The 11,154-nt window shown below is 49.7% G+C and overlaps 1 protein-coding gene across 3 annotated transcripts; it reads left to right on the forward strand.

Annotated features, from left to right (window-relative positions):
* Window positions 1–4,348: 4,348 nt before the first annotated feature.
* Window positions 4,349–8,684, forward strand: ptmab (prothymosin alpha b). 3 transcript variants are annotated; one of them, XM_078099997.1, is made up of 6 exons: window positions 4,349–4,555; window positions 5,322–5,660; window positions 7,530–7,595; window positions 7,685–7,769; window positions 7,848–7,930; window positions 8,009–8,684. In XM_078099997.1, the coding sequence occupies exons 2-6, from the start codon at window positions 5,616–5,618 to the stop codon at window positions 8,051–8,053; spliced, it is 324 nt and encodes a 107-aa protein (XP_077956123.1). In that variant the 5' UTR covers window positions 4,349–4,555; window positions 5,322–5,615; the 3' UTR covers window positions 8,054–8,684. The 3 variants fall into 3 exon arrangements, with proteins under 3 accessions (XP_077956123.1, XP_077956122.1, XP_077956120.1); XM_078099996.1 differs by having other exon boundaries at window positions 4,461–4,555; window positions 5,325–5,660; XM_078099994.1 differs by lacking the exon at window positions 4,349–4,555 and having other exon boundaries at window positions 4,694–5,660.
* Window positions 8,685–11,154: the final 2,470 nt, after the last annotated feature.

An 11,154-nucleotide genomic window follows, 5' to 3' on the forward strand; every position in this document is an offset into this window, starting at 1 on the left:
CAAAACACTCGACTAGATCTCCACTCTTTGCTGTCCTGCTCCTAAATGGTGGAAGGAGGTCTCTGAAGACATCAGGACCACAGAGAGCCTTCACATCTTCAGACTAAAGACACACCTCTTCAGACTCTACCTCCACTAACACACTAACTACCTGTAGCACTTACATTGGACTTATAATGGTTCTTATCTACAGCAAGTTGTACATCGGCTTATTTGATGAAATCACACTTTCTTGTTTCTTGTTGAGTTTGTGTCCTTATGATCTCCCTTTAAAGAAAGGAATCAAAATGCAAACTAATTCATTTTGTCTAAAGTTAAACTTGTGTGGCTGAGGTGAAGCTCTGAATGCACTCGCACGACTCCAGAGACCCTTTGACCTTTTGGTTAAAGCTCCTGAGTGACGGTAAGACAACGGGCGGGTGGGTTCACCGGGTTAAACAGGAAACCAGTCTGGCACGGAAGCAGAAGAACCATCTGGCAGCGTGTGAATGAGGCAGAGGAGGCAGGTGTGTGGACGGGTGGACAGGTGGACAGGTGGACAGGTGAGGTGAGGACGGCGTGGAGCTGAACTGCTGCCCTGTTTCTGTCCCACCGACAGGAAGCTTCACTTCGGCCTCTTCCTGTTTCAGATGTTGGACCGGCTCAGTTTCCGTACGCTGATCTTTCACCGGGTGGTTCTTCTGTTGTTTATCTCCTTTGCTTCTCGTCAGCTGACAGTTTTTGACCTCCGACCTTCAGAATGAGCGCGCTGCACAAAAACACATGCAGGCTATTTGGAAAGTACTAATAATCGGCGTAGTTTGGCGAGGCCGCCTGGCTGCAGGGCCGTCGGTTCGATTCCCAAAACGAGCACAAAAAAAGAGTCTCTCATTACCAGCGTGAGGTTGCCTTTGAGCAAGGCACTAAGTCACGTTAGCAGCTCTATGAGGCAGCATCGCTAAGTACTTCTAATAAGGGCTGTACTTTGATACGTGTTGGAGGTACTTGAGTGTTCGATGCACCTTTGTATGTACTTTATATTGTACTTTTATACTTCACTTAATTGATCTGATAACTGTGAATGATTTGCATAAATAAACAAATAAATGATGTCATATTGTAGATAAGCAAAGTAAGTAAAATGAGCTGCACCGTGATAAACACACTAATGCATGAGGAGGTGCAGGAGGAGGTGCTGAGCAGCAGAGGTATCTGTGGAGCACTCTCACTTTACATTACATGACGATGTGCAGCCGTAAAGGCGTCCGGGGAGCAGGAAGACGTTGGGTGTCTTGCTCAGGGACACTTGGACACGGGAGATGAAGCAGCCGGGGTTCAAACCGCCAACCCTCTCTACTCCTTCACTTCACGTTGTGATGTGATGAAGTGGCCTCTAGATGACCTCAACGTTCAGCAGATGTGGTGAAGTGGCCTCTAGATGACCTCCACGTTCAGCAGATGTGGTGAAGTGGCCTCTAGATGACCTCCACGTTCAGCAGATGTGATGAAGTGGCCTCTAGATGACCTCCACGTTCAGCAGATGTGATGAAGTGTCCTCTAGATGACCTCAACGTTCAACAGATGTGATGAAGTGGCCTCTAGATGACCTCCACGTTCAGCAGATGTGATGAAGTGTCCTTTAGATGACCTCCACGTTCAGCAGATGTGGTGAAGTGGCCTCTAGATGACCTCCACGTTCAGCAGATGTGATGAAGTGTCCTCTAGATGACCTCCACGTTCAGCAGATGTGATGAAGTGGCCTCTAGATGACCTCCACGTTCAGCAGATGTGATGAAGTGGCCTCTAGATGACCTCCACGTTCAGCAGATGTGATGAAGTGGCCTTTAGATGACCTCCACATAGAGCAGGTGTGATGAAGTAGCCTCTAGATGACCTCCACGTTCAGCAGGTGTGATGAAGTGGCCTCTAGATGACCTCCACGTTCAGCAGATGTGATGAAGTGTTCTCTAGATGACCTTTAGGTGGAGCAGATGTGATGAAGTGGCCTCTAGATGATCTTCAGGTGGAGCAGACGTGATGAGGTGGCCTTTAGATGACCTACAGGTGGAGAAGATGGCGGACCCTCAGACAGCCGGGACCTGCTACTGTATCCAAGGAAGATGAGTTAAGGAGAGAAGGAGAGTTGAGATGAATCATCTACACGGGTGTATGATGACATCTACCCAAACATCTCCATGATGACGTGCTGCGTGAAGTATGAAGTGATGTGTGACCACAGACACACGGTGAGACACGTGAGTGAAGGAAAGCGTGTATGAATGAGCTGCAGGTGAAGCTCCTCTCCTCAAAGGAACGTTTCTGCTTTCATGAGGAGAAACGCTTCATTCAGGGCGACAGCAGCGAAAGGTCGAGTAAACATTCATTGGAAGCACAGAAACAAATGTGTGGATCCGTTCCGTTTTTCCCCGTGTCCACCTGCTCCTCCCCACTGGATTAAACCAGGTGTCCCTCGTCTCCTCCTCCGTTAGGTGGTCCGTGCTGGGGAGTCCCGCCGGGTTGTTGTGACCTTGAGTTCTCCTGATGTTGGATTCCTGTGACAACAAATCCATTAAACATCGTCTCATGTGCCCCTTAATATTTAATCAGCTTAACAGACCATAAAAACAGATTCTTTTCATTTGAAGTTTTATCTGTTGGTGATGAAGATCCAAGACATGGAATAGTGCAGGAGATCAAATATAGAAATAAGTACAATATATAATCAAACATACAATGCTGTGGTGAACTTGTTCTCAAGTGTGATCAAATGAATATGTTTTGGTGTTACAGATGTGTTGGTGTTACAGATGTTTTGGTGTTACAGATGTGTTGGTGTTACAGATGTTTTGGTGTTACAGATGGGTTTTTTTCTTTCTTTGCTTCCGTGCCGTCTGATCTACTGCAGCACCTTTATCTTTGCTGTGATGTGAGGTCACACTTTACGCCGGTCTGGCTCCTCCCCCTACCTGACCCCTGACCCATAACGCCAACCACGACCACGTGCACATTCCTCGTATTCCGCTGATGAGCTGCTGAGGCGTCTCCACTGCAGGTCCAAACAGGTCGGACCGCCTCGCTGCCTCCTTCCTCCTGCTCCCTGCTCCCCCTTCTTCTCCTCCTCCCTCCCTTCCCTCGGCCTCCTTCCTCCTCCTTCCTCCTAATTCCTTCCCTTGGCCTCCTTCTCCTTATTCCTCTTTCCTCCTTCTCCATTTATTCCAATCAATCGTCATTAAAAGATTGTAACATCGGTGTTAAAACACAGCTTTATTTGTAGGTCATGTTTGTTTGTGTCGGACATTAATGAGCATTTAAATGTTTGGTACAATTTCCCCCTTTAAGTGGTCATTGGGGACGACTTCCCTAAATATATGTTTATTTACACACAGAACGGATGGACGTCGACGGTCCCTCGTCCCGGGTCCCTGGCGCCCGCCTCGTGTGACGGGGGATTAGGTGCTGATCCAGGACCTGTCTTAGTCAATATTTCATCTTCAATGGTGTGAATTCCCGCACAAATCTGCAGTTAATCGAATTATGTTCAGTTGCCACAGTGTGAACGTGCGGCTTTACGAGGGCCCCTGTGGGTCGGTGGGGGGGTTGTGTTAACATTATACTATATATTGGATAGACGTTGGCACGCAGGTTATTTTTGTGACGGCCCAAACTGCAATTGGCTCTTTTGGTAACGCGCTACGATGCTCACGTGACCCCTCCTGTTCCACAAATACACAACTTCAGACAAAGCCTTTTTGTTGACATCATCCACCCGCCGCAGCGTGCCGTGAACATCACTGACGCACTGCATTGTGGGAAGTGTTGATACAGGTTCCATACTACGTTTCTCACGTGCCGCGTTGCTTTACATTACAGGTCATCGAGCTGACGCTTTTATCCAAAGCGACTTATTAACACATGGCTTTTACATTCAGGGGTCAGGTGTCTTGCTCAAGGACACTTCAACATGGGACATGAAGCAGCCGGGGCTCGGACCACCAACCGTACGGTTCCCAGCGCGCCCGCTGTACTCCCCGCGCCACATCGACCTGAGTACCAACACGTGGTTGTTTTCCACATGTCGTAATAGTGCAAATACAGAAGTACGCGACGGAGGGCCTTTAAGGTCAAAGCTGCTCCATGTTGGATGAAGCTCGGTGAGGAGGGTCACTCTGCACGCTCACACATTCACTCGTCTTCCCCCAAAACAAACGTGATCTCCCGCAGATCTCAGAAAAGAAAAGACTGAACTCCACAGTGAAGCAGGTCCACGCGCTCCGGGTCCGGGTCCAGGCTCCGCTGTTTGCAGAGCGCCGACGGAGCCTCGCTTTCATCTGACGGACGTCCGCGCGCAGCCAATCGGCGCCAAAGCCGCGTCTATCCTACGCTCGGGCCGACCAATCAGAGTCGTCCTCGCGCGGCCCAGCGCGTCACCGGAGCAGAATGTGAATGCGAGCCCGACTGCCAGCACTCCCCCTCCTTCCCCATCCCCCACCCGAGCGAGCAATGGCGGCGGCTTTTTGTTTGTGTGCCGCTTTGTCCTTCACATGTTCAGCTTGTAAAACCATGTTTACACAACTCGGTAAGGAAAAAGGCAAACGTGTGTTTCATCAGAATGCGTGTCAGTCCATGAGCACATACGTGTTTCGTCCTCCGCACTTGTCTCTCCGCATGTCTCGTTATGTCGCACTGGGTTTTTTTCTCCCTCCTTCACGGGGCTTTTTTTTTGTAACAATGGCGACTGGAGGAAATGAGGCCACCAGCACCGACCGCACCCCCCCTCCCTCCCACTCCCCCCCCCGCGAGGCGTTTCGATTAAGATTGCGTGTTTTATCCGGTCATCGACCTTGAGGCACCAATTAATAGGTTTTGTAAACAAACAAAAAAACAATTTTAAAAGCGTCAAGTGCGCAGATAGATTCAAAGATGGACGCCGTGAAGGGGGCGTGGTTGAAAACGGGAGCCGTTAGACATGGCGGCGTCCCTTACGCCATTGTAATGTGATTGATACGTGCTCGTGGGGGGCGAGATTAGAGGTGATCGCGGCGTAAAAATACTCTAATCCACTAACACGCTCCGTGTCGGCCATGACGACCCCCCCCCCTTAGAGACTCGTCTAGTTCCCCGGTCGCGTCGGAAGGCGGGAAAAACGCTCCGGAGTCACTGCTGGACTCGACCGGATGAACATCAATCAATCAAACGCTGACACTTACGTCAACGGAAAGCCGCCTCTTTGACACACCGAGTGCGCAGCTCGTTGCGAACTAACGTTTTGTTGACAAATAAATTAGCGGGCGCCTTTAGCGGTTCAACCGGTGCGTTTATCAAGTTGTATTTCGTTGTTTCAGCAGAGAAAAGGACAAGTGGCGGACGGGAGGAAGACGGGCAGAGGGGGCGTGGCCTGCCATTGTTCCACTCCGACGCGCACGGGGAGAACACCTCTGTGGGGCCGTGGGCCAATCGGCGGCCGCCGTCCCCCCGCCCGGCCCCGCCCACCAGCCTATATTAAAGGCTCGGCCGGTAGCATCGCTGTCCACAGGCACCAAATCACTCTGATCGATCCCGCGAGGAGAGGATTTACTTTCTTCACCCTTTCATTTCGCTGCCGTCCTTTATTTTATCAACTAAAGACTGAAACAACAATGGCAGACACAAAAGTTGACTCCGGCTCGGACCTCACTGCCAAGGTAAGGGACGCCACACGGGTCCGAGCCCCCTCCGCGCGGTAAAGCGGGGGGGGGGTAACCTAGATTTATTTATTTTTTTCGTCGTTGCTTCGCGCGCGTTCGGACTCCGGAGGCGCGCGGGTCACGCTGGATGGGGGAAGAAGGGGGAAGATGCCAGTCTCTGACGGAGCGCCCCCCCCCCCCTCCAGCACCGCGTCGTGTCCTCATTGTCCGGAGCCGAACGCGCGCGGAGTTCTTTGTTTATAAAGCGGGCTCGGTTCCCCCGTCCGCAGAAACGCGCACACGGAGGTTCCGGACGCAAGCGGCTCTGACGCGCGCACGCACGCACGCTCGCCCCGCTTTTATTCTTTGAACTCGCACCTCGGAGGCGCGTTGAGACGCGCGTCCCGTTTTGCTTGAAGCCGCAGCCACTCCGCGTTGTTGTTTTCTCTTTGTTGTTGTTTTCTCTATTTGTTGTTGTTTTTCTCTTATTTGTTGTTGTGGGGGTTGTGAGCAGCAATGGGGTCTCCCCCCCCCCCCCCCCCCTCTCTCTCAATCCGTCTCTCGGTGCGAACTTGTCCGTTTGAATGAGGACGCGCCGGGGAGGCGGTGCGTAATTGTCGCCATGTCAACTTCTGGAGCTCCAAGTCGGCGCGTTTGAACGAGCTGGACGCGGCGCAGCGGCTCCCGGTGCGCTTCCTGTCTCAGGGGAAAGTTTCTATTTATCTTTTCTGTAAATGCTGCATCTCATGTGCGTGCGTGAGTATGCGTGCGCGCGCGTGCGTCCGGGCTGTGGAGGTGCGCGTGTGCGCGTGACGCTGATCGGTTTCCCCTCTTTGTGCGCGCCGCTCGGTGCTTCTTCCTCCTCGCAGCCAAACGTCCGTGTGCGTAAAAGTGATCATCCAGCCAGTCGGACTTTGGATCACATCGGGTAAAACTTTAATAGGTCTGCGCGCTGCGGGGGGCGAGGGGGGTCCCCGTAGCAGAGAATAGGATCCAGCTCTTTAATGATCAGAGGAGCCGCGGAGCTGCGTAACTATGACCGATTAGAACAAATGAACATATGGGTGGTGGTGGTGGTGGGTGTTGGGGGGGGTTAAGGCGCTTGGTGTGCGCGTTCGGACACTATTTATAGTTCTGGAGCGTTTTTACGCACAAACGCCTGTTTCCTTCCTCGCGGAGCTCCTCCTCCTCCTCAGCAGCAGCCGGTGCTCCTTAAACGGCTTAATGGATTTTGAGCAATAAGATTATCGAGAGCAATTAATCAATAACGGTGCATGTGTGGGGGCTCGTGCGCGAGCGGCGGGGACGGAAGCAGCGCTATAAATAGTCTCCGGTGGAAGTAGGTCGAGGTTTATGAGTCGGTTTGTGCGCTCCGGTACCGGCTGATTCTCCCGAAGGCTCCAGCCTGCCATGTGTCGTCTATTGTCCTCCCGTTACCAGCAGCGCGCACCGGGCTCCGTCCCCACCTCCCTCCCTCCCTCCCTCCCCCCTCCCTCCCCCTGCTCCGCCTCCGCCGCCTCCCACCCTCTTATTTTAAAAGGAGCAGTGCATTCTGGGTTTTGCAGTGCCTCTCCCGGGCGTGTCTCGTGACATATGGCAGTGGAGGCAGCACGGGGAAGACTACATTACCCAGAGTGCCTTGCGGGCCACACCGAGAGTATCAGATTACAACACATTAGAGGGGGTGGAGTGGGAGGATGGGGGAGGGGGGGGTCTACAGGGACAAGTATGGCCGTTAAATAGGCTTCACTCTGACAAGGAGAGGGCTGAAAACTGCAGCTCCCAGCATGCACTGGGGCTTATCTGGGGCAGGTAGCAGCATTGTAGAAGTTTTATTCAGATGTTCTCTTTAAACAAGTTTCTAATTCTGCTGCTTGTGTCCATCAGGAGCTGAAAGAGAAGAAGCTGGTGGAGGAGAAGGAGAACGGCAAAGATGCTGCCACCAACGGGAAGGTAGCCTCTTCTTCTTCTGTGGTCTTCTGCAGGACGCTGAGCTCCACGCAGCTTCTCACCGGTTCCATCTCTGTCAATGTTGTCTCCAGGAGAACGAGAATGGCGAGCCCGAGGTAGACGACGAGGACGAGGACGAGGAGGTGGACGAGGAGGATGAGGAAGATGATGGAGAAGGTAGCTACAAAAACCTGTAACGTCTCACGTGGCGTTCTGTTTAAAAGCTCGCTGAGTCTCATTCTTCGTCTGCCACAGGCGAAGAGGACGAAGACGACGACGACGACGAGATCGAGGGCGGCACAAAGCGGGCAGCCGATGACGATGACGACGAGGACGAGGTTAGGCGCCGCCCCCCAACCAACAAGGTCACGACCTCGCCTCTGACCTCACTAATTTTCTTCTTCTGCTTCTTTCAGGACGACGTTGAAACCAAGAAGCAGAAAACCGACGACGATGATTGATGTGCCCCCGCCCCCCCGTCCTGCTGAACCACTTCCTGGTTCTCCACCTGTGACGGTTTTTATGTGTCACGGGTGGAGGGCCCGGAGGACTGATTTAAAAGGAGAAAATAATAATAAAAAATGAAATAAAACCCCCACATGGTCATTAGAAAGTAGAGTTCAACATCGAAACGCTCAACTCATTTTTCTAGAAGAACCCGCCAACGCATCGACGCAGAAATCCGGCTTTTCTTCAACAACAACAACACGAAAAGGAGAATTTGTTTGTATTTTTATTTACATTTTATATTTTTGTACATATTGTTAGGGGGGGTCGATTTCCCCCTCGGCAGCGATCTCGTCAGACCAAATCGGTGCTTCTTTAAGGAAAGATTTAACTTGGTTGACCACGTTACGATATCTCAAAAGAAAACAAACCTCTTAAAGCCGTTGAACTCAGAGCATTCCAGTAAATTTAATGTATGTACTTTAGCTGTACCATAACTAGTTGTTTGTATGGGAGGCTGAAGGCCAAAGAGAAGAGCCTCTTTTCTTTTTCCTGCTTTTCCTTTTGTTTTATGACGGCCTGTTTTGATGTATGTGCAAAGTTTGTTGTTTGACAATAAACCGGACTTTTATTTTGTGAGTTGTACTTTGTATCTCTGCTTGTTTTGTCCTCTTCAGCTAAAGTGAGCTCGTATTTAAAAGGGTACTTTAAAAACTTTTGAACATTGAGCTTCTTGATGAAACCAGGGGTTCCTAACCTGAGGGCCGTGGCCCTGCAGGAGGTCGCCTGTGAGCAGCTGAACAAGATTCACTTTGTTTGAAAGAGAAAATCATATGATGCAGCTGAAACAGAAATACTGCCAATACAGTGATCAAATCAATAAATATCCCTAAAGTACATTCAATTATCTCATTTGCGTTCAGTCTCATAGTTGCATGTTTTTTTATTTTATCATTAATCATCGAAAGTCAACAATAATTTAACCTTTGTGGCGTCATCAGGATTTTCAACCAATGAGAGCCTTGTGGGCGGGCCTAAGGCGGCTGCTCGGCAGTTGCTCAGAAGGTTTGTTTTTCTATAACAAACCAGAACAAATGCTTTTCTTTTATATTGAATTTGATTACTTTGGATTTTGATTTACAAGAAATGTTTTAGCTGCTTCTGTGTTAAGAGGAATACTGCTTAAAAATCACATTATTTGTTTAAAGTGTTTGCATATCAAAGGTTATTGCACTTTGTTCATATATTAGTACTTTTTAAATAACGGGGGCAAAACACTGACTTCAATCTACTATGAATCGCAACTTTGAAATCGTTTCCCCACATTTCTAGTATTATTACATATTTTTGAATGAGTGAAACCTGCGTGTGTGTCCCTCTGCTGGCTACGGAGGGATCTGGTCTCTGGGGGGATCTGGTCTATGGGGGGATCTGGTCTATGGGGGGATCTGGTCTATGGAGGGATCTGGTTTACGGAGGGATCTGGTCTCTGGGGGGATCTGGTCTCCCTGGGGGGATATGGTCTACGGAGGGATCTGGTTTACGGAGGGATCTGGTCTCTGGGGGGGATCTGGTCTACGGAGGGATCTGGTCTCTGGGAGGATCTGGTCTACAGCAGGATCTGGTCTCTGGGGGGATCTGGTCTCTGGGGGGGGATCTGGTCTCTGGGAGAATCTGGTCTACGGAGGGATCTGGTCTCTGGGGGGATCTGGTCCTACGGAGGGATCCAGTCTCTGGGAGGATCTGGTCTACGGAGGGATCTGGTCCTACGGAGGGATCTGGTCTCTGGGAGGATCTGGTCTACGGAGGGATCTGGTCTCCGTGGTCCTCTGCTGCCCCCTTGTGGACAGACTGAGTGTTTTATTTTCTTATTTCTTATTATTTTAAAGATGCATTTATTTCTCAGGATCCTGTTGGTTTTCTACGTGTTCCTGATCTTTTAAACTGTCCACACGTGACGTGTTTTCTGAGCACAAACTTTCTAATTCATTTAATTCAACTACTTCAAGTATGAAGAGAACTGACGGGTAGAAATGTGAAAATGTTTAGTGACTATATCCCAAAATATAAACAATAGTGGCACAAATAGATGAATGAATACAGTGTGGCAATATGAACTCGTTTTGTGCGTCTTTTACTGAAGATATTGATCATATTGAAACTCTAGAATATACTTAGGAATGACATGTTTACACTTTAATGTGTACATAAACACAATGGACTCCCGATAGACCCCCACGCGCACCAGAGCATTTCGGGCCTACTCGTTGCCGCAGCAACCAGGGGCTCGCCTAGCAACAGATGGCGTGAAAGCAGCAGCCCCCCCACACACACACACCTCTTTAGGGAGTGTGTGTTCCAGAGGCGCCATGTGGGCTCATTATAAACTTTTTTATAAAAAACAGTAAATGAACCTGATACGCATGTTTTATGGTATTTTCTCTCAGATAACGAGTGTTGGCCGCGGCGTTTAGGGGCATTGTTTTAATAGCTAGTGTGAAATTAAATCATTGACATCAATAATCATTAAGATAAAGTGTGTGTGTGTGTGTGTGCGTGTGTGTGTGAGATAAGGAAGGGAGCTAGCTGGAAGCTAAGCTACTGACCACATGGCGGTGCGTGTTGCTAGCAGGCGGCGCGTGTTCCTCACGTACACGTCTGTCTGTAGCTGCGTGCGTGTGGACGGACGGCGTATTGTGAGCATGTCAGCCCTGTGAGGAGGACTCAAAAACTAGCAATGCAAATCAAATACAAATTTATATAAAATAGCAATTAAAAGTTACTAGCAACACCACCTAGTTGAGGAGACTAAACCGGTTCTTTTATACCAGCATGGATCACGAGACATAAAAGCGTGGTTAAAAGATGCTTTTATTATTAACTAAAAAAAACATAAAATACTATAAAATAACTGCAATTATATTAAAAGTCCAGCTGTAAAAAGAACTAAAATAAATGAACCGAGTTCTCCAGGTAAGAAGCCAGCTCCGCTCCGTCCGGCTCTTCTCTCTAGTTGCTGCTGTTCCTCTGCTGTGCTTCATGCTCTTTAATAGCAGATGTGGTGATTGGGGCGGGGCGGTCCTGTCATTCTGCAACGCTATTGGCCAGTTGCTTC

This window comes from Gasterosteus aculeatus, chromosome 3 (genome assembly GCF_964276395.1).
Source record: "Gasterosteus aculeatus chromosome 3, fGasAcu3.hap1.1, whole genome shotgun sequence".
Lineage (NCBI taxonomy): Eukaryota > Metazoa > Chordata > Actinopteri > Perciformes > Gasterosteidae > Gasterosteus > Gasterosteus aculeatus.